Here is a 24,814-nt window from a genome sequence, read left to right as displayed (position 1 = left end):
GACGGTGAGCTGGTCTGCAATGAGGTGTTGCTGAGAAGTGGAGATGGAATGCACTGACATAATCGAAGGATAGGTAGTGGTCGCGTGGTGGTTGCAGCTGGCGACGGAAAATGATCGATGGAGTTGGCGGTGCGTGAGAATGTAGGGTTAGAGTGTGGGTACATGGCTCGTGTTGATGCACGATATTTTAACCGGAAATCCAAAGCAGTTACTAGACGAAGGAGGGAGAAAGTGAGGGAGCGAGTGTCAGAGGCAAGGGAGAAAGTGTTTATGAGGGATGTGGAAGGAAAAGGTCGAACAAGGAGCCTCTGCTATCAACGATGCCAGGGAGCAAGGATCTTGGAGGAGGCGATTCTGGCTTGGGTTTGAGGGAGGGAGGAGCCTGCGCTGAAGGGGAATCAGGGAAGGGAAATGGGGAAAGTCAACGACTCAGCGAGAAAAGAGGCGAAGGGAGGTTTTTTTTAAAAAACCGGGTAACCCACTGAACCGGGTTACTCGGTTTAATACCGGTTAAACCGGTTTTTCACCGGTTCAATATATCCCCGGTTCACCAGTTAAACCAGACCGGACTGCAGACCGGTTTACCGGTTTTCCGGTTGAACCGACCGGTCCGGTCCGGTTTTTTTTTCCTTGCTCAAGAGATATCTATTGTTTATCATTGTATATTCAGTAATTTAAATTATTGAAATTGTTTATATCCATCTGGAAAACATTTAAAATTATCAAAAGTGCCATATTTTTTCCTTGAGGAAGTCACTTTTGGAGTTTGGATTGAACTTGCTTGTTATTTTGCCCCTTTTTGAGAAAAAGGTTTAGGCTTTTGGCAAGTTAAATTTCGAGAGCCTTTACCATTCAAAAGAGTTTGTAAATACTAACAAAAATACATCCATCCAATTAGTAAAAAATCGACTGACATGAGGTTATAGCTTCTAATACCCAAAAAAAAAAAAAAACAAGAAGAAGTCTCTAGATTTGTACGAAAAAAGAAAAAGAATTTATAGATTCTCACGTTAATCATAAGACTCAAAATTAAATGGAAGCAGTCTTCATGAGTTAGACCTGTCAAGGCTTCCGTGTTAATGACACTTCTACACATGGTATTACTCATATTTTGTTGGCAAATTTGCCTTTCCAAGATTGTCAAATACTCCATATGAATATGATATACCATTCCACAACTAAAGTTCACCATTCTAAATCAAATTCTTCACTCTACAACGCCATTAGTAACTCCGATAGAATCATTATTTTTCAGATAGAGATGTTGTCTTGTTGACAAAGATACATTGCAGTAATCCAGAGTTTCTCGAAGATAGTCCGATTATTAAACGTTATCGCACGAAATTAGAGGAGGAGGGGGAGGAAGAAAGGCCCACAAATCACAAAACTCTCCATTGATATTAACTCTTGAATGGTTCATCTTGTCCTGATTTATTCTCGCGCGGAACGGAAACAGATTACACTCCAGATAACTCTTCAAGTTTAGTTTACATTTGCCATGTTTATTCCTGCAACCAAAAATATAGCCGGCACTACAAGTTGCAGTAAGAATGAACTGAGTCCTTCGTTAAACTTTCCGAGAGGACTCCGGCATAATCCCATGGTTAAAAGCCCTTGACACTATTGATTTACGCTTAAAAAAAAAATGAACATATTACACATCTTGACGTAGTCATTAATCATCAAGTTTTCAGGACTCGTCAACTCCCAGGTACTGGGAATGAGAAGCTGCGAGCAGTGCTGCTCCAATGCCAGAACCATCATTAGAATGCTCAATGACAATGGTCTCAGCTACCTCATCTCCCAGCAACTCCTTCATCGTACTCTCCAAGCTACTTCTGAACTTAGTGTAGTGTTCGAACAATCCTCCATCCAATGCTATCACTGTTTTCTGCTTCTCCCCGACCTTGACTGTGTCCCTTCCTGTTTTCTTGAGGATGCCTAGAATGCCCGCAGCAGAAAGGCGGGCACCACGATTGGCCACAATGTCACAGACTTTGAGAACAATCTTCCTTGTCTCGAGGGATGTATTAGAAACCTGACAAAAAGAACAGCTAAACTTTCACTTCTCATGAAAAAAGAAATGCTACCTAAATAAATGAGTCTGTAACAAGTGAGGGTGATATGTGCTGAGACGAGAAAACCTCCACATCGAGTATGAAACTAGAGCATGCATACCTCAAATACGTCCCTCAATTTGTTTCCAACCACTTTCAGATCTGGAGAGGTATCATGATGCATGGTAGACATGTCAGGTGTCCTACACATCCCAAAACAAATAAACGAAAAAAACTCAGAAGCTTAAACAAGCAATAAAACAGCAATGTGTTCCCCTGCATATTTATAAAATTCAAAACAGGAAGATTAGAAAGTGCAATAAAACAGCGATCTGTTCTCCCGATATCTCATCATTTTGCACAACTATGCTGGAACAAAACCCCTTCTTTTTTTTTTGGAAAAAATTTAAAACAACAGGACCACACAGTTACATTTCCAAAACAACAACAAAAAGTGATGCAGCATTTGGCAGGGATGAAACTGGAATGACCCAATTTGCCAGAAATATAAAGGAAGAAATGAAAAAGGACTTGCCTATCACTAGGACTATCACAGTACCTCCAAAAGGATGCAGGATGAGATAAAATTAGCAATGTCACCAATCTGAACAAAAATGAAAGAGGCGATGATCCTCTGCTTAAAATTGTTGTTAACAATGAATTACTTTTCTCACCAGCATAAAACATGTTCATTCCGCTATGGTTTTTTCACTTGTAACAAGAGGGATGAAAACAGCTTTTCCACATTACATTTCCCACATTTTTTACCAAGCATAAAAACAGAACTGTAAAGCCTTTCCATAACTCCGTATTTTCACCCTCCTCAATTCTCTATGTCCCCCACCAACCGCCAATCACAACCTAAAAGAGGCAATCTTGACATGGCACTGCAACACTCTACGGTCAATAACATATCTCAAAACAAAGAAAATGCTGAGCGGATGTCTCAATGACCTAGCCACTTACTAGCGATAAGTTCTGGGTGAGAAACGTGAAATAAATGTGAACAATGATGCATTCCCAACACTTAAACCACAGCAACAGATAAGCAGGATAAAGTATCAAACACATGCTGCCCAGGTAGACACACAAGCAAACACCTCCAGCAACAAAATGGGCAGACGGCAATATAAACAATTTCCATCCTAGTTGTGTAGATGTAGAAGTTTAGTTGTATGAATCATCACACCTAAGTATGAATGGTTTTTTTAACTTTGGAGGCACAGTATCTCCAAAGAAGTCAGCTTCTTCAGCCATCTTCAACAATACTCTCCGTACAATCTCCCCCAAATACATGCCAGAAATGATCTTTTCGAATATCTGCAAATAATAGTGGAGAAGTGTTACAGATGGCACAGTTGTCGTTTAAATTCATGATGGATGATCATCACCTGTTCTCCAGGGTTTAGGCTCTCTGCGTCTAGAGCGTGATCATATTCTGTCAGAGGAAGATGTGAGGACCGGAAACTACCCCACTCCATGTTGATAACCTATATAATTAGAAAGTAGTGTGTTTGATTCAACACCAACTTATCACAGGCTGCTCTTAGTTTTGTTGTAAAGATAGGTCTACCATCCAAGAAATGAGACTTACAACCACAAATATTTATAACGTCCTTACCATCTCCCCTGATTTTGGCAGAGGACCATGCCACTTTGGAATAGCTTGTGCACGCTCTACATATGCAGCATTTGTTCCAGTACCAAGAATCACAGAAGCAACAACATCTGGGTTGTGGAATCTGCCTCCAGCTAAAGTTCCAATGGTATCATTAACCTGTATCAAATCGCTATTATGTACTGTTTCCTACCTAAGACATTAAATTACCAATAAAAATGGCAGTAACTATGAAACCTCATAACTCCAAAATTTTCCTCAGACATAGAATGAGAATCATCATCCTCAGAGCCTGAATTAAAAAAATAAAGAAACTAAAGGGATGGAAGTGGAACTGACTAGAGCTGAGACCCGCATGTCAATGCCAATTTTTTCCATAGACTTGGTTAATTCTCTCACCACGTCTTCTCCAACCTATAAACAAGGCAAAGAGAATCCATTAAGGCATAACAATCATATTATTATACTTGAAGAGTAAGAGCTGAGAACTGAAGAGATGATCACTAACAGAGAATTTATTCCTTTTTTTTTTTGGGTTACACATAGATATCCTCCTCTTGGAGACAATCCTGTTCGAGATACGATGAGACACTAAAAGAACATTAATATGATACATATGTTTACCATAACAAAGTTAGCACAGTAGTATCTGAAATCCAGAAATTCAGGACAAAAAAAGAAAGGGGCTTGTTGGTTTCTCTAACAGATAGAGAATACTTATGCATGTCTTGGACTTGAAGTCTTCATGACAAAACATGAATGGTAATACAAAGAAAGTTGAACATAGCAGAGTCAAGGTAACAAGATTCACCGCATCTTCAATATTGAATCCCTTGGTCCACCTAATTAGAGTCCCAGATGCAATTGATGTTTGCCTAACTGGGAATGAGAATGTAAATCCCAGTTCTCTTTGTCTGCCTGGGGGCGGATGAAAAGCTTCAGGTTCTGAATCAATGAATTTTGCCAGAGCTCCCGCTATAAAATCAAACAATGCCTGAAATGACATGAATTGATGCATTTCAGTGAGGCATTATTGCATGCAAATTACTTTGATACAGTTTCCATCAAAGGCTTACCTCTGAAGAGCCAGTCATCAAATGAGGAGGAATTGAAACTTCTTCCATCCCTTGGTGGGCAACACCTTTTTCTTTTCCGCCCAACTGTACACGAAGAACACGAAAATTCGTCCCACCAAGATCCAAAGCATAGAAGATTCCTTTCTCATCCCTAGAAACAATGGATAAAATATGGGATTTGCACAACAAAGAACAATACTTAAAAAGGTTTCAGGGTCACATCGCTGAATTTTAATTGCTTCCGTCAAATAATATGTGACACATCGTTGTATCATTCAAGTTGTATATTTCAGCATTCTGGCTGTAATTTTTTCACAATACAATGAAAACTATAAAATGCTTTGCCGTTACCTTGTCTAACATCTAGTCAGTGACTATCAAGATAATCATGATTGATTGACAAAGAATTACTGGACAACTGATAAAAATTAAAAAAGAAAAGTTACGTGTGGCCATTGAGTCAAAGACACAAGAATTCCATCAGCCAAAATCAGATAGCACAGAATCATCATAGGTTTAATCAAAATTGTCAAGATAATTAATTAAATGAATAAAAACCAAGAAATGCGAAGAAAGCATAAAAGGCGAGAGTCTCTATTTTCGAAAAGAAGAGACCTCGTTATTAGAAAACACACAGACACACATATATCTGGATCGGTGAAGATAAAAATAGCTCGAAAGGATACCCAAAAATATATCTATATAACCGCAGAAAACAGAAACATAAGCAAGCAAAAGAGTTATCGACGTTAGACAGAATGCTCTTGAATCCGAAAGGAAACTGGATCCTCGAGCATTTTAATCAATTAGCTCTCTCTATTCAGTAGACGCGCATAAATGATCTTCTTTGAGTTGAGGCCAATTCAAACGTTCCAATAAAAAAAGCGTAAATTTTTTTGGAGAATTGGAGGGGAAGGAAATAACTATACGCACCCAGACGGGAGATTGTCAACATAGCTGATTAACATCTTGAGCTTGCTTCCACCTTCAGATGCGAGACCCGCGTGCATCTCAACGTCCATGGCTTCAGCAACGTGCTTAAGCTTGCCAATTGGGGTCCCACACTTCTCCTCGAACTCTTTCAGTATAGCTATGGCACGAGACCACTTCCCGGAGCTCTTCATGCGGTGGCGCACCAGAAGCGCCGCCGCCGCACAAACCGCCGCAGCACAAACAATTGTTGCTCCCACTGCCACCTTCCCCATCACCAGCTTCGCTGCCAATCACGCTCCTCAACCACGTTAACGACAGCTACGAACCCGCCTACTCAATGAATCAGGGACCGTCAAAGCAGCAAGCTTTGTCTTCAGTGAAGGAAAGGAAATCCCGACGAGCTCAAGTCGAGCTTCGGAAAACTCTTGGGAACTCAAAGATTCTTACTCCCCACGGGTGTTGATGAGGGTCAGAAAACGACAGGACAGTAGTGCAGGGGATGAGGGTAAAAGGAGGAGGGAAAAAAAAGGAGAGAGATTAAACTAAATTGAAGTCAAATAACAAACCCTAGATCAGAGTGCTTTTAATGTTAGGTCGTCTCAGAAAACCATCACGTTCTATCGCAGGAGATGAGGTAACGAACCGAGAAAGTCAATAATAGCAATAGTAATATTATTAACGTAAGGATTTGCAATAGGATCAAGACTCTTTAAACGTTCCTCAGATTTCCACTTTCTCGCATCCCTTCGAAACCGACAGCTTTAATGGCATCTTGGCAAGTGAAGATCGCCGGCGCATGATGAATGAAATATTTGAGTCAACGAAAAAAATGCGAGGCCGAAAACATAGTCAAATTTCTAGATTCCAATTACAATAACACCTTCCTTAATTGGCCATTTGTCAAGTGGCCTCTTTATTTTATTTTTTATTTATTAGTATAATGAGGTAGATCTGTTTTGGTGCCCACAGGGCCCAGGGATCAGCATAAGAAATACGGGTAATTTTTATTTTCATTTATTTTTATGTTTTTAATACTATAATAAAGAATTTAAATATAGCCAAATATTATATTAACGAATAAGTTATTAAGATGTGTCCACGTTTAGAAATTTTTTATTCTTATCCCATTATTCTTACGGTGTCTGGCGTTTAAACTCATCTACTAATAAAAACACTGACGCAAATATACGTTGAAAGATGAGGGAATTCATAGTATCAACGTTATAACCTAAACTCTTTGTTTTCGTCTTATGATATGAGTATAATCTTCATTTCAGAGTATCTATTATAGTTTGGGTTTTTTAAAAAAAAAAATTGCCGCTTTGCAATATAACCTCAATAAGCATTGATTATTGCGTACAATTTTCTTTTTGCCGAAAATTATTGTGTACAATTTTTTTTTTTTTTGCCAACTACTGGGTACGATTTAAATATTTAATAAGAACAATAATCAAAATTATATGCATTCAAGTTTATTCAATAACTAATGGAATTTTAATTAGACAACATCAGGTTTATTACTTCCTTTCTCTTTATAACAATATACAGATAAATTGAATTATCTAGATAAAAAGTTGGCTATAATTTATTAAAGACACTAAACATATAAAAAAAATGCAATTTAATTTTTAAAAACATATAAAACTGTGTAACAGCTGATATTTTAAAATGGCTGTACTGTATCTCTTGAATGCTGGCGACCATGCCATAATTAAGCAATTTTGTAGTCCAAGAAAGAAATATGGTGTTAGAGGGAAGCACTCTTTTTGTTGGAATACAGGTTTTAATATGTTATTCCTAACACTCGCGCCTCAAACACGACCATTTTATCTACCTATTTAGTCTTCCTAATATACCCCTCTCTTTAATCATTCAAGTTATGCGATCTCTGTTAATTACACACATTGGTTTAAAATATACTACTTTTGGTCTTAATTATAAGATCTTGCTAAAGGAGGTCTTATAATTAATATCGGAGGTAATAATAAATATTAAAAATAAAATAAATTAAAATATTATATTTATAACTAAAATAAACTAATCAACCGGTTCTTGTATTTAAATTGGAACGAATATTGTGCATTTTCAGGTGTAATATTTTTAGTTAAACGAAAGATAATAGGAACTTAGAAAATATAATGACACAAAATTAATTTTCATTTAAATTTAATACTGTTAAAACTAAAACATTAGAAAAAATACTCCCTCCGTTCCTTATTATAAGAGACATTTGATACTTATGGTATGTTCCTATATATAAGAGACACTTACAAGTTGTTTCTACTTTTTTGTGTTGATTTACTATTTTACCCATGTTTATTATCTCCAACTCACACTCTCTCTCCCTCTCACTTCTCTTTCTTTTAATAATTTAATTGTTCTCTCTCATGCTCTCTCTCCTTATTAATGAGGGCATTGTTGGAAAAAAAATTATACTTTTTACAAATTAATTGTTTTTAACTAATTTTAACTGTTTTTTTTATCAACGTACTTCGGTTATTTGTCTCTTATAATAAGGAACGGAGGGAGTAGCATGTTATGTTGTTTATGAACGGGACAACTTTTTGTACTTTTTTTTTAATGTTAATAATAATTATCCTGATTTAAAATCATGGGAAAATAAAATCCTAAATGATAACCATTTTTATATTCGTTTAAAATGAACTATAAAATTGCTGGCAAAGAAAATCAACCATAACAATGCTGGATTTTATAATATTTCTCTAGCAATGCGTAAGGATTTGGATAAGCATTTGGATAAGGATGAACGCACATATTAAATGAGAAATTCAAATTAAAAAAATTAAAGAACCAGAATAAAATAACAATAATTTAATAAAAAGAGGGTGTTTGGATGGAAATCAAATCATGATTTTAAAATTGATTTTACAGTATACAAAGTAAATATGTGAAAGAGTTTTAAATATGTAGAGATATCCAAACACCCTCAGAATCTCTATTCTTGAAAACTTGTAATACCTAATTGGTTTAAAAATGGATCAGATATGATATTATGAAATCCAAATATATTCAACTAATAAGATTTGAATAACATATTGATTAGAATTTGAATATATTGAATTAAATGGGATTTCAATCAGAGGCTTAAATAAAAAAATTAATAATTAATTTTGAATTTGACTAATATCTTAATTGATATTTGAATATATTGAATTAAATAGGGGCATCATAATTAAGTAGTATGTTGATTAGAGGTTTAAATAAAAAATAATTAATTAATTTTAAATTTTTATCCATTCCTCCCAGATTCCACATCTCTAATTCAAATCTCATTTGAATGAATAAAAAAATCATATTCCTAAAAGAAATAATTCTGAGTTACCTTAAATAATATAATTTATTAAAAATTTAAATCTAATTAAATATACTCATGCATTGGAGAGAAATTTCTAGTTTTTATACAAAATTTTGTAGGTGTATAAGTGTGGAATCAATTTTTTTTAAGCTAAATCAGCAGCTGGTGGATGTTTATTATAAATGAATATAAAAAGGCAGCAAAGGTTTGAGGGGAAAACGGAGGCGTTGATGGTTTAATTTGACCCCTTTTTTAAGGCACATGTATATCTTTATGAGGTAATCTATGCGTGGCGTTGACACACCCCTTAATAGCAATTCAATTCTTAATTCGTTATAAAAGACTAATTTCTTTTACTAAACACAACTCTAATTGGTTTAAGAGGTATTTGGAAACAAAACTATAATTTTAAAAATGATTTTATAAAATACAAAATAAATATATAAAAAAACTTGTCTCAATTTTTTTAAAAAATATTTTTGAGGCGTTCTAGGCTAACTTGACGTAGTTAGATTGAGTTGGTGCCTTGGTGGCCATAGACTCTCTTTTTTATTTTTTCCCGCCAGCAAGACTTCTCTTGTTTGAATATTGGTAGAAATGAAGTAGTATTTCATTTACTTCAGTGAATATTTTACATTAAAGAAGTTAAATAAATTATTTTTAGATATTATATTTATTTTTTTAAAATTAATTTGTTTAAATATGTAATCTGATAATATACATAAGTATTATTTTAGAGAAATTATATAACATATAATATAATTAAGTAATTTTTTAAAATTTTTAAATTTTCTTAGATTGCTCAACTTTTATATTCATTGTTTATGCAAACATTAAATCAGTTATAAATAATGAATTATACGGAATTATCGCTTATGAATGGATAGTAGGATTTATAATCTTTAAACTGACGCTATTGTAATGCAGATATCCATGCCCAGCAGAGAATTTTAAAAAAATATCTTCAAATTTTAAAGTTTTAAATCAGTCTTATTCACGATACTTTAATAACAATTGAGAACGTTTAAAAAAACAAATAATAATACGTTTTTGTGATACCAGACATCAACAAAAATAATAACAATAAAAAGTATAAAGATAGTGAAAACGATGTGGATGGAGGGTTTAAAAAAATGGTAATAGTAATAAAATTAATAGGGGTGAAGGGGAGTGATAAAGAGAGTACCAGGTCACAAGGAAAATAGGTGAAACATGGAAGAGGTAGTTACGGCGTGATGAGTGGCGTATTCATATAACATTTGAGAATTAAGACCCACACAAACATTGAATTGATAATTTTTTTATATATTTTATACATAAATTTGTATTGTTTAATCTGAGTTCTTAGACACTTCGATATAAAATTTAATTCTTTTTGTTTTGGCTCCTTTTCTCCCTCCAGATCAAAACTCCATGCCTGGCCTCTCAGCGTCAATTAATTTATTGCGCAAATTGGATCCAAATGGTCTCTATCATGTAGACATCTTTTTATCCCTTGAATTTCAAATCTCGCCTCTGCTTTATTGTCCTCATCAACACATCTACATCCATTGCCTCTTTTTTGTTTCTAACTCGCAAAATAAATACTCTTCCAATTCTTAATATAAGACCTATTTAAAAAAATTAGTTAAGTTAGTTAATTATAAGAACATGATATGTTTTTCTTAAAACACTATAATCATCTTTCTTAATGTCCTTTTTCTCTCTTTTACCTGATCTTGCTTGAGGGAATATCAATATGAGTAATTTAGAAAAAACTGATTAATATAAGAAATAAGTCTTATATTTAGGACCAAAATCAATTTAATAATTAGGTCTTATATTAAATATTGGAGGAGTAATATACTTAGATTAAGTTGTAAATTTTCACTCAATTAAGTACTTAGACGTTTTTATGGGTGCAAATTTACTCCTAAAAATTTAAAATTGTAGCAATTTTATCATTTGCTATTAAAAAACAAATATTGAGTGTTAAAACAGTTACGATAACTGTTAACATTTTTAGAAGCAAAATTGTTATAATTTTAAATTTTCGGTGTAAATTTATATCTATGAAAACTTTTGAGTGTCCAGCACCTTCAGAATAAAAACTCTTGAGAAGAGCAAATTTAGACTTTAACTAATATATAATATTTTGATATATTTTCTGCTTTGAAATATACACTGATTTATAATTAAGTGAAAAATAAAAAATTCAAACAATGATTAAGGTTGGCATGAGAGACATGAGAATAAGAATACAGATTAATAATAACACGATAAAGAGAGATAGTGGCTAGTGTACTAGTGCTGTTTGTACGAGATTTTAACGTCTAGTTAAATGCAAATACAATTATATATGTATTGATACAAAGCGATCGTTATTTATTATTGTAGCTCTTAAGAGTTTATTTATCATTGCAGTAAATTACAATTAGGTTATCGGTGCCACAAAAATAATATATTTTGATTCATTTTTAAAAAATTTTTTACTGCCGTGTATTCGTACTTTCAAACACTGCAGATACATTCTATATTTTGATTTGACATTCTTGTTATCGTTAATTAAATTTACACCGAGCGTTACAGCGTTTTTGTTACTTCGCAGTGTGAAAGAAACTAAAATAAATAATGTGGGAATGAAGTCAATGAACATCAATAACTTTTTTTAAAAATTGACGAAAAATGCAGGAGGTGGACGTTGGGTACTTTTCGAAAGACAGCATCGATTAATGTCCTGGTAAGAAACAACTGAATATTGATAGCAACTAAATATGGTTAGGTGTTGATTAGGACCTCAAGGGAGTATCAATAACTAAAAGAAGAATGGACATTGAATTAAGTCTCAAAATTTCAATTTAATAAGAGCCAGATAATTAATTTATAAATATTAAAAAATTAACTAAGTTAATTATTTAAAATAAATACGTGTTGTTTTTTTAAAATATTTTTATCAATCATATATATTAAAGTTACTTTTTCATGAAAACTCTTTTATATACACAATCACCATAGAGATCACTTACGAGAAAAATAAATAAATATTAAAAGCAAAATAAATTAAAACTTTATATTTAAAACTAAATTAAATTTCTAACTTAGTTTGTATGTTAACTGCTAAGCACCAGAGATACTATTTAGGAGGTATTTGGATGAAAATTAAATCATAGTTTCAGAAATAATTTTAGAGTATATGAAATAAATATGTAAAAAAATTTATCTCAATTTAAAAAAAAATACTTTTAAAAAAATATTTTTTATAACATCCAAGCACTTTTTTAGTTTTTTACCATTTCACTTTCCCTTTTCTGGTTCTGTGTACCCTTCAATAGTAGCTGTAGCTGTGCATCGTGTTAGGCGTGACCTGGCCCATAAACCACCTCTGTCATTAAGGGGGTGTTTTGATTAGTTTTCAAAAAGTAGTTTCTTCAGAAAAATAATAAGAAAAAAATATTTTGAAAACATTTTAAAAGAATATGTTGTGTGAAAAAAGTGATATTGATAAATTGAAAATATTCGGATAATTATAATGAGAATCATTTTTTCATATCTAAATTACAAGAAAGAATATAAGCGAATGTGATATTTACATACTAGAATAATAAAAATGATTGTTTTGTATTTGTAAATAATAAAAACATATTTTAAAATTTTAAAAATTGTCATACTAAAATGAATAAAAAATTATTATTGTTGATCAATGTTAAAATAAATAGGCTGTCTTTAAGATGAAATTAAAGAAGTTTAGAGGCAACAATGGCTCATGCGTTCCAAAAAGGAAGAAAAAAAGGGTATTTTAAGTGTAATGTGTTTGACACTTTTATTATTACACTCCAAACCAGGATTTTTCACCCTAAAAAAAAAATGGCTTTTGAAAAAAAAAAAACACTGCCTGGCTGCTTTTTTTTTTTTGGTCAAAATCATGTGGTTTCTAGTCCAAAATCGTGATTTTTGTTTCTACTCTAACATCCCTTAATTCAAGTATTAGAATTAGAATCAGAATGGAGTTTCACCCAAAACCCAATATATTTTTTTTTGCTAAAATATATTAATTCTCCTATTGTAGTCAATTTTATTTCAAACACTTTCAAGCACTAAATGTAAGTACCTCTTTTTATAAAAAATTAAATATTGATTTGTCACGTTGTGAAGAATTAGTCCCAACTCTCGTTGGTAAAACCGAATTTTGAAGTTAGGTGGAATTGCTTGCTTTCAATAATGTCAACCGTTAACCAACAAGAAACTTGTAATGTTGAAGTCAACAAATCAAAACCAACTGCAGATCTACACGCAAACAGATTAAAACACGAACATACAGACAACGTGGAATCGATCAGCATGGCCCTCTTACCGCCCACTTTATGCAAACCAAACAAGGAATCAAACTCCTTGAATTAGCCCCAGGGCTGTTTGGTTTTGGAGTCGCAAGATTTTAATTTTGGCCAAAACTAAATTCCCAGAATCATAAATCATATTTATTTTTTCGTTTTAAAAAAAGAGGAAAAATCCACAAAAATCAAGTATTCTGCTAGTGCTAGGCAACATGAAGTCCTGATATATAAGTGAATATGAACACCACTGATTCTCTCTCCCTCCGTGTATGAAACAAGATCTCATATATTGATGAATATTTTGTCTTTTATAGAAGAGACAACATATGTGCAAATCGAATATTCATTCATTAATACTCAGATGACCAGACATCACACGTCCGTCCCACATTAATCCCTCCTTCTACGTCGGCTCCAGCTTTCATGATGTCTCATCTTGCTATTAGACCTCAACAGATACTTTGAGATACCCATGCTAAGTTTACACACACGCACACTTTTTCATATTGCTTCCACAAGAAATGTAAAGATTCATAAGCTAACGTTGGTATTGTTTAAGAACATATTCTTTCATTAATCTATATACTACCTCCGATTCTTAATATAAGACCTCGTTTGATTTTTATTTTAGTTCTAAATATAAGATTCTAATCTACTTTATCTCTCGTATTTATACATTTTTTTTTTTCAAAATAGTCTTTCTAATGGTTGTTGTTTTTGTCAACACACTTAATCAGTAAGGATGTTTTAGGATAGACAACACTTATTTATTACAAATAACTAACTTAACTTATTTCCTTAATCTCTTCAAACTAGTCAACTATATCTTATAATTAGGACTGGAGGTAGTATATTATATTACTCTTGATCTTTAATATAAGAGCTAGTTGACTAATTTGAGTAGATTAAATAAATTAGTTACATTAGTTATTTGTAATAAATAAGTGTTTTTCTTAAAATATTCTTGCTAATTAAATATATGGATTAAAACTAACATTATTATAAAGACTCGTTTAGAAAAAAATGGATAAATATAATAGACAAAGTGGATTGGAATCTTATATAAATTCTTATATGAAGCACAAGAGACACAGTACATTCTAGTGACTGGTTCCTTACAATAAATACGAGTGGATATTACTAGTGTAGCCAGCTACAAGCTGTTGCTTTCAGTGCACACAGAATTTCAGCAGACACAGGTCCATCATATCATCGCGTATGTACGTGTTGTGTGGGAGGATTCATTGAACATATAAATTAGCTCATTGGTCTGTGTCAGAACTCGATCAGAAGTATATTGGGTGACTCGGTATTTTAACCCGTCAGCTTATCTTATCTTCACACAGAAACACGCAAATAAAACTGATCACTGATTATGTTACCTGGCCTACTCGTTTATTCCTTTTTTCATGCAACCCGTAATTCCGAACCCAAAAAAGCAAATCCCATTTTCATTTTTTAAAACCAATTCAGATTCCAGAGACCCCCCCCCCTCGCCTGACCTACCTGCCTGTCCATACCGTCCCTCGAATCATCATGTCATGGACGCTAGCTGGCAGCCAAGAGATATCTTGGGAAAATACATATACTGGTAGATGATTTTTTAATTTAGGCGTTTTATAACAAACGTTATTTCTGAGGGCTTGGGAATTGGGATAGCTACACAAAAATATTGCCCACTTGATAGCCTAAAAAGATCTGGATAATGTACCTCTAAGCTAAGAGAATTACCGGGTCTGTGTGACTGTTGAGTTCCTGGCTTTTCCAGTCCTGAATAGATTCCATTGGCTTTCGCTACAAAGAGCTGCACGTGACAGATCAAAATCAAAGAATCCTGTAAGCGAAGAAATGAGGGTTAATGTATGTACTGCTGCGGGGATAATATATATCCACGCGAATATAGGTAATATAGTTCTTTAACGCCCACACAGATTATATATATATATATATATAGTAATTTGAATGAATGAAATGGAATGACTCATAGCTATATGAAAGAGACTAAACAGAAGTATATTATCTGTCTTGATGAGAAGCTTATGTTACACTTATTTTACTATGGAACTCTGATACATAATTTCTCAGCTCAGAGCTTAAAAAGAGGTATATAATTTCTGTTATATAACGCCCAAAAAAAAATATTGCCTGAATTGGGCCTACAAAATAATTTTGCAAGCGAGGTCCTAAAGTTCTTTCCGGCCCTGACTCTCCAACTCACCAGCGCCTAATGCTGATGAAATGGTTATAAAGATAACCACACAGACGAAGAGAAGAGACAAAACAATCTTCATGTTTTTTTTTTCATTTTAAATGGACTAGATGTTTTTGTCTCAGACTTGCAGACACAAATTTCAGCTGTCACTTTCTTTCCCAGCTTCAGCGGTTCTGGCCTCAAGATAATGTATAAAAAAAGCAGGAGTTGGTCCTGATAGGCCCAAGAAGACCTATTACCTGCACTGCCAGTAAAAAGTGTGGCCCATAAGCATACAGAATGATGGGCCTTTAATATCCATGAAAAAACTATTAATTAGCACTGCTAACCCTTAAATTTTGTTCTGTTGGTACTGTTGCTAACAAAGTAGAGTTAGAATAATTAGAGAGAGACAGAGAGAATAGCTACTAAATTAAAAATTGGAAAAAGTATAAGCACCTGCAAAGTAATATTTTTCTTGAAAAAAAAGACAAGGTTATAGTATTTGTTTATCTCTTTGCGCTTGTCTCTCTATCTATTAAGACAGAGATGAAAAAAGATACACTACCTTCGATCTTTAATATAAAAATTTATTTAATTTTTATTTTGATCTTAAATATAAGACCTCAATCTACTTTGTCTTTCATGTTTATTCATTTTTTTAGCGGTAGTCCTTGTAATAATTGTAGTTTTAGCCAATTATTTGATTAACAAAGATATTTTAGAAAATATAACACCTATTTATTATAAATAACTAATTTAACTAATTTTCTTAATCTACTCAAATTAGTCAATTAGCTCTTATATTAATGACTGGAGATAACAGCATTTAAGATGATGATAGAATGTCAATATCATAATTTTTATGCCATTTTTATTAAAAATACAGATATATGAATGAAAATAATTTATTTAGTGGCAGCAATAGTTTTTTTTTTGCTTCCACAATGGATGTCATGTTCTTGTGTGGCATTTGTGATTTTCAATTTGTTTGTGGTAAAAACTTTACCACACACGACCACTCTTTTCGGCATATTTAATCAACAAAATGAAAAGCAACAGAGAGAAAAGACGCTGGGACACCACGTTATCTGATGCCTGATCGGAATGTTCAAAAATTAACACACAGTATCCAATTTCAAATATGAGTGTTGTCTAATCATTTGATTTTTATACTTAATATCACCTTTATCCTTAATATAAGAACTAGTTAAAAGATTAAATCTAATTCTAAATATAAGATCTCAATCTATTGTGTCTTTAATTTTTTTAAAAAATATCCCAATTAATTGTAAGGGGTTCTCACTAAAAAATAATTCTAACCACCCAATGCATATGAATAAAGAGGATAGTTCAAGAAAACCAACACATATTTGTGATCAATAACTAATTTAATTAATTTTTTTAATATTATTAAATTAATTATCTTTCTCTTATATTAAAGACATGAAGTAATATAAATGACAATAATTTATTGCTTGTAAACCTATATAACCAAATGGTGAAAACAATCCATCAATTCTTACAGTGAAATCTTAAAAAAAAATGTTTTTTGATTGTCTTGGGTGCAGGTCGAGAGCAAGATATCTAGAAATTCTGCAAATGCTCATTTAATCCTTGAAGTAGAAAATTATTACGACCTTAACAACCATGTCCTCTTCTTTATGAGCGTGGGAGAACCGTGGGGCAGCCTATTTAGCGATTTCTAATAATTGATCATATTATTATGACTACTGAGCCATTCAAATCAATCCAAATTCTTAGTTTTAAAAAATAACAAATGTGTGGATACTAGTTGAAACTGAACTGATTACAAGCGACCTTATAGAAGATATCTTAACTAAATATAGCTTTAGGGGATTTGGCAATCATTCCTTCACACCCACTTTGATACCATCTGTTGTTCTTCCCTGCAATGAAACTAGTTTGACAGAATTCAAAATGGTCATAGAATAACTACGACTATTGTAAAGAGGACGATGACCAGAGAAAAAGGATATTAATGATGCTTATACTACTAATTGAGAACTTACTTTTTTGATTGCATTTGCATTGGCGTGCAGCCCACACCTTTACTTTTAATGCAAACTCGAGGACTTTCAGATAATCCATTTGGTGAAGGAGCAACTGATCAAACCAAAACCATCGATTCCCTCGACCTAATTAATCTGCAAATTGACATTTCAATTTTCAACCCTAAATATTATTATTATAATACAAAAGAGCATATCAAAGTTATTCTCCGACCTCATTTCAACAGCTTACTGTTGCTAATCAGGCAAAATATTGAGCACACATGTAAAAAAATATTATTGCTTTAAGGAAGCATATACCTGCCTATCTTTTAATGATGCCGTTTTTTCCCCCTTCCTGAGCTTATTATCACTATTTGTCTGGTGGAGTGTGACGTGAAAGATGGTGTGTATACATTCAGTTCCGGCATCAAAGGAATCTGTAGAAGGGAAAGTGCCTATTTTTGAAAGAGGTTTGTGATCACAAGTAAGATCACAAATACGCGGGAATCACTCACAAAAAGTAAAAAAAGAAAAGCTAGTCTTTGACTTGGGTCTGTGTTCCATATTTAGGTGGGGTGGTGATTGAGACCTTTAATGAACTCATGGGGTTCAACCAGAATGATGTAGTAATGACTCTTAGGATTTGATTCGGACGTTTATACCTTTCACAAAGAGTTAATTATAACAAAGCATATATGGACCTTTCACAAATTGCAGTCTAATCATAGAGAGTCTCCAACTAAACAGATGCAGCAAATATTGAGCCCCCAAAATCCAACCGTATCTAACCATAATCATTCCCCCATTTTGTGGTTGAATTTCCTGCACGCCCTTAATGAAGATTTTAACTGATTCCTATATCTGATTTTGTCAACAAAAGATAATCTTTGTTATGCTCCATGGTTATAATGGGTGGTGTTGACTTATTCCTATTTATCGTTTGACCCATTTAAAGGAACTTAAAGCCTCCAGATGTTTAATCTAGAAAGCAGGACGTTGCAAAGCCTTTCACCATTAAAGACATCATGCATGTTCTCTATCATGGTCAGAAAAAGCATTGATTTACAATTTGCAGGACCACGAGTACCAAATACTTCTATGTGGGGCAGCCCTGGAATTTGTACCGAGTTTAAGGAATCCACGCTTATATGTATGTTAACCTATATACAAAGGACTAGAGATGCAAAACATGGAATTGACGAGATACTAAAATCCCATTTAAGCAAAAGCGAGCCCCACGTGGCAGAACACAACAATTTCACTGTTACTTTCCCGTCTTTTCTTCGGGTGGGGTATGGTTGGGTAGGAGGCACAAAACCACTCACCATAACCTCTCATTAATATGGTCACTGACTTACAATCTACAACCTATCTTACTGGAGAATTGACGGTCAAACTTGAAAATGAAGGGAGTACTTGGACGAAAATCAAATTATAGTTTCAAAAGTGCTTTTACGATTTACGAAATAAATATATGAAGAAGTTTGTCTTGTTTTGCAGAAAAGTGTTTCTTGAGGGTTGCCAAACACCCCGAAATAGAAAACACCTAGCTTGTCTTTACCTATGTGTTATAACAGAAGCACTCTACAGTATAAACATGCTTGTACATCTATATATAAGCACACACAGATACTTACACGTATATATTTACACAGAAGCCAAAAGGTTGAAGCTTTAGCAAAACGGTTCAATCAGGGTAGGCTTCTCCGATTTGGCTGAGAAGACTGAAGAAAGTTCAGCAATCTTTTGATTTAGACAAGAATGTCTCATAGCCATGTGCAGCAATGCGTCCCACGTGGGATATGACATGCGTGTGGGTCTCTCACTCCAAGTGGCTCTGTTTTCTTCTTTTCTTTGTCAATTTTGGCAAGATACAGCACATGCCACAATCCCCATAATTTCCAAGCATGGTAGCGAAGTATAGGGAAGAAAAAGGGAAATCAGCCTTAGACACAACGAGAAGACTCAAATAATGTGCATTAAAAATATGCATGAACACCTTAAGTTGATGAAGCATCAAGCAGCACCAAACCTTTTTTGAGGTATATATGACTCTACATGCAATAATGAAAATGACAAGATCCTCTTTTCTTTTTGATTAAAGCCTTTGTGGAGTCTGAAGATGAGCTGTGCGTGTGAGGCAAGTAGCTGGCTCCGTAAAGTCCTGCCTACTGAGTCATCATCTCTAACATCACGTGCTTATTTCCCTTTCTTTGCTAGCCCCTTTTTCAAATTTTGATAGTTACAAGTGCCACATTTTTCATCGTTTTGATAAATTTGTCTATCAACCCGGGGTAAAGCTTGACAGGTAAATCAGAGATTTGATTTTGTGATTCTTACCAACTGGCTATATGTAAGTCTTCTCACCTTAGAATTATTCTCCTCCCCCCCCCCCCCACCTTTTTGATGGTCCTATTGAAAAGAAAAGAGAACAATTATAGGCTATAACTCGAGGTGCAGCTGTTAGGGGAAACTTTTTGCACCTCCCTAGCTTCATATTTCCTTGTTCTAGTACAACCTCGGCTGATTTATCTGTGGTCTGCACTACGTTCATGCACCTTTTTGCAGTGCAAAGCTTTTAGAGGCAAAGCCAGCTGAGTCCCAAAAGTAAGCTGACTGAATGGAGAAGGGATCTGAAGACCAAAGCTTGATTTTTTTAATGGTTACTGTGTCGGGGGAGCTGCCAAGTGTACCATACGCATTCAATTCTGTTTCGCTTGAAATTATATGAAAGCAGATATTGAAACCCACACGGCCACACCAGAGCACAAAAGTAAAATAGAATTACTTAAAGGCAAGTTCATGGCCATTTTAGGTTACGACATGTCAAAATTATAGGCTATTTAGGGCCAACTCAACCAAAAAAGCGAAGTCCATTCAAAGGTGTGAGAAGCATTATTAATGTTATCCTCATTCAAATAATGCATGTTGGACCCCATACACAACAGTTTGAGAAGAAAAATATTCAGTTTCGTCTATTTCATTGATTGTTCTCCACTGGACTACACACACACGCGCATACTGCTACGAGAGGAGCAGAAAATAAGTATATATTGCCTGTAGATAAACTCTAAATTAAAATACAGTATTTATGACCATCCAAAGCTAGTTGATGTCCCATTTATATCAGTGCTGGAATAGAATATGACTTCTGCGTCAATCTTTCGGCAAGACAACGTATATTTAATGAAAAAGCTGAATGTACGTATATTGGAAATTGATAAATTCACCACAATATAGAAATATTAACCTGCACTTTTCTTGGTATTTCCATCTTGGATGACAAAAGTCGCCCCTTTACAAATCTGAGGACAAGCAGTTCTTTTTCTGAGGGGGAAAAAACCCTTAGCTCACAATGTTCCTTGACATTTCTCAATGGACACGTACATGCCACAATTTGTTTGTAATATAATATTCATTTCTCTCTGAGGCCAGTCTTTGGGTAATAGGCGCATATATAAAAAACCCTGATCACTTGAAAGCTAATCTTTTGAGCAAGCTAAGTGAGAGCATCAAGACAGGCTTCAGTGAATCCAAGAGCTGGTAACGCTCAATATATTAATCTTCTACCTTCATGAATGTGCTGTATCTAGTCATATTGTTTCAAAAAAGTTCCAATTTCATAAAACTATAGCAGCAAATCGCTAAAAAGAACACAGTTTGATTAAATTCATATGCTCAAAATGAGGAGTCAGAAAAAGGCAGAAGTAAGCAATAAATTAAGAGGACAAGTTGAAGGAAGGAGGCAGGAGTCGATCCTAGGCATCTCCCCACCCACCTCATGCAGGCAGAGATTTTGGGAAATGATCATGTGCCTCCATGATCAAGTAGCTAAGCGTACCACACCATGGCTGCTCATCACCCAAGAAAGATGCCCCACCGTGACTTCTGATGCAGGGTCCCACCCCACCGGCTAGCCAATAAGAGTGAACCTGCCCCCCCAAAACAAACCCTCCAGTCTCTAACACCTGCTATGATCCTAGTTTAGATTTCTATATGCCCACCCCAACATATTCATTATAGTGCTTAGTGTGATAGAGTCAGAATCCCTGGGACATAGCTACGTTCACATATTTAAAATAACATAATAATAAAATATGAATTATCTTTTTCATCCTTTTTTAGGAATGTTTGGCTGTTTTGCTTTGGTGAGATAATGATTCTGTATATGTAAAAATAGTATAAGCAAATCAGCAGGCAGCCGTTGTGCATATTAAACCAAGACTAGCTTGGCAAGAAAAAAGTACAAGAGAGGGATTTATAAGGGAAATGGAATTAAGAGAAATGTTTGAATTGTAAAGCAAAAGTGGTTGGGTGTTTGACGGGGCACTATGTGGGCGCTGGGGTCGCAAAGGGTGTATATTTTGGGGTATGAGGCACAACACAGCAACACTGCATTACATGTACAGATGATTCCCCTACTACAGTAGTAGAAACAAAAAGAAGGGGGGCAAAAACTAGAGAGAGAGAGAGATATATATACATATATACACACACATAGGGAAGGAGAGTGTTTGAAGCCTCTTAATGGACATGATCAAGTGAGCTTTATTAACTCTCATTCACTCTGTTTCTCAGTTCACAACAAATGAGTAAAAGATGAGGATCTGATCCAAGAAGTGGTGCCTCCCAAATGTGAGACTAATAAGTGCTGTCAGATGGGGAAGGTGGGGACTGCATATTTGTTTGTCATATTCCCTACAACAATAATTTTCACCTCCTTCACCCTCTCTTCAATTTCCCGTTCTCTCTCTCTCTCTCTCTCTCTCACACCACACACACACACGCACACAACATACACAGTAGCGGTGAAACAGACAGCAGAAACACAAACATTTGTAGAGACGTGGAAGAGACAATAACAGTTAATTAAACCAACTCAACACGATGGAGACAGATAGGAAGAGAAACAAGGTAAGTGAACAGTACTGATGAATGGCCAATTGATGGGGGCATGCATGTTTCCTTCCAACCATCTGTTTGTGAAAACGGGAGCGGTCTCTGGCCTTAAGTCTCCGTTGATTGCGCACGCACCCATGTGACCGACCTTGGACACACCCCAGTTCATTTACCCCAAACAGCCCATATTCCTTCTCCCGCCTTCATTCCTTTTTTACCAGGCAGCAAATTTGTGTCACTAACCAACAAAATTAATCATGACCCACGATTTTTTAAGCCCTAATTATCACCTTGGTGGTGAATTTCAACCATTTTAGGCATCATGTCGCTGACTTTTCTGCTGGGAATTACGGCAGTGGAGAGTGAAAATTAAAGAGGGAAGGATCTGGGGGCTTTGTGGGATGTGATGACGAAAATATATAGCGACGTTAAACCAGAGTTGGGGGAGATTTTAGTACCAAATAGTAACACTTGCCCTTTACGAATGAGGACGGCAAAACCTAGGACAACCAATATATGTTGACGCAGAAAGCCTCCAAATTTAGTTTCCGGTTGATTTTGATGACGTGAGTTTTTCCAGAATGGAAGGTGGGGCCCGCAAATTCCAATAGGCCAATCAGATCACCGAAACTGCCATACTACTGAGAAACTACTCAGTGCACCGCATCTCCGAAATGGAAACACACACGGTTACCGATTCTGGAGTACGGCTGCAGGAGCCAGGAAGCGTCCGTTTGTGCTTCGATTTTCAAATTAAACTTTTAGCAGTTCAACTTTCAGTACTCCATAAAAATTACCGAACTTTAAATTTATCATCAAACAGTGTAACTTTCACACACACAAAAAATAATGTAACTTAATTATCTATAAATTTTAGTCTAAGCTCTTTGAAGATCTATATTTAAAACATGAATTTAATAATGGTCAATTGAAAAACTTATAGTCTTAAGTCCTAGACCTTTCAAGGTCAAAAAAAAGTCCTAGACCTTTTAAATATTTCATTAGAAATACCATCGACGAAAAATTATAAAAATATTCTGCTTTAATTGAATGATATGAAAATAAAATCTAAATACATGTCATTTTGTATAAATATAAAGTACTCTACAATAAATAGTTGCACTCGTTGGCAAAAATAAAAAATAAAAAGTTGCACTGTTTCAGCTAAAAAAAAAAGGTTGCACTGTTTAGCCAACAAAAAATCAGTTCAGTCGGTAAGAATATCGCCCCAACTTCAAACGATCGTTCACAAGTATGCTAGGCTGACTAATGAAACAAATCTATTTTTGTAATTTTACGAGTATTCACAAATAATTTTTAAAAAAATAACCAAAAAAAAACTAAAAATTAATAAATATCAAATAAAAAATATTAACAAGAATTTGTTGTCATTTATAAATTCTAAATAAAGTATTATTACTAAACATGATTTGGAATTTAGTAATTTTCAACTTCTTTTTTTGTCATTTTATCATAATTTCACACATAAGTATTTTAGATAAAACATATAGTATACACTGTAACTAAATAATTTTTAACTTTCTTAATTTCTTTAAATTAGTAAATTAGATGTTATACTAAGGGTGAATGGCAGTGATAACAATATGTGCGCGCCAAACCGACTAGATGTCAATCAAAATTAATACTACATCATTGAATATATTTTATTTTTATAATAGATTTTATTAAAAATTATCATTATTATCATATCAATAACTTGAATAAGTCCTTCGCATAGTTTGATATTGAATTAAAAATTCATATACCTAATATGTTAATTAGAATTAACATATATATAATAATATATTTCAAACATAAGAGAATTGTAATTCTAGTTTTGTAAAACTTCACATACAAAGTTTATACATTTTTAAATTACGTTATTAAGGGGATTTGATTTTGAACCCTTATGACACTTCATTATATCCCGCCCTCACTTGACTGCTTTTATTGATTTATTCTAACACAAGGATCAATAAAACCAAAAGGAAAAAAAATCTTTTGACGATATTCAATTCCAAACATTAAGATTGACAAATTTTACGTATGGGTATTTTTCTTGGTCACCTAAAAAGGTTTATGGTGTCTGGTAACTCTGGAAAAATGATCTATGAGTAGATCTCTGCATCTTAACCCAAAAAAAAGAAAAAAAAAAAGCTATTACCCTTGAAGCAACAAGTTATAACAAATTCGTTACGTTAATAAGGATATACACTTGTCATAATTATTAATATTACCATTATAATCACTATTTTGAAGTTTTTATATACTTCTCTGTCTCATGTGAAATCGTGAATACGTGATGCACGAGAAAATGTATATACTTCTCTGATCCTAAATATAAGACCGAATGAGTAATAAAAACAACATATGAGACTGAAGGAGTAATAAAAACAAAA

General features: G+C 34.0%; 1 protein-coding gene across 1 annotated transcript; it reads right to left on the bottom strand.

Annotated features, from left to right (window-relative positions):
- Positions 1 to 1,370: 1,370 nt before the first annotated feature.
- On the bottom strand, positions 1,371 to 6,428 carry LOC114762357 (hexokinase-1-like). The gene is made up of 9 exons (XM_028951826.1): positions 5,685 to 6,428; positions 4,752 to 4,902; positions 4,487 to 4,669; positions 4,015 to 4,089; positions 3,679 to 3,834; positions 3,449 to 3,547; positions 3,247 to 3,377; positions 2,179 to 2,260; positions 1,371 to 2,038 (listed from the first exon to the last, which is right to left on the bottom strand). Exons 1-9 carry the CDS (start codon positions 5,954 to 5,956, stop codon positions 1,691 to 1,693), a joined length of 1,497 nt encoding a protein of 498 aa, XP_028807659.1. The 5' UTR covers positions 5,957 to 6,428; the 3' UTR covers positions 1,371 to 1,690.
- Between the last annotated feature and the right edge of the window lie 18,386 nt (positions 6,429 to 24,814).

This window comes from Neltuma alba, unplaced genomic scaffold (genome assembly GCF_004799145.2).
Source record: "Neltuma alba isolate B1F8T4 unplaced genomic scaffold, ASM479914v2 tig00001733_pilon, whole genome shotgun sequence".
Lineage (NCBI taxonomy): Eukaryota > Viridiplantae > Streptophyta > Magnoliopsida > Fabales > Fabaceae > Neltuma > Neltuma alba.
This window is presented reverse-complemented; position numbering and strand designations above follow the sequence as displayed.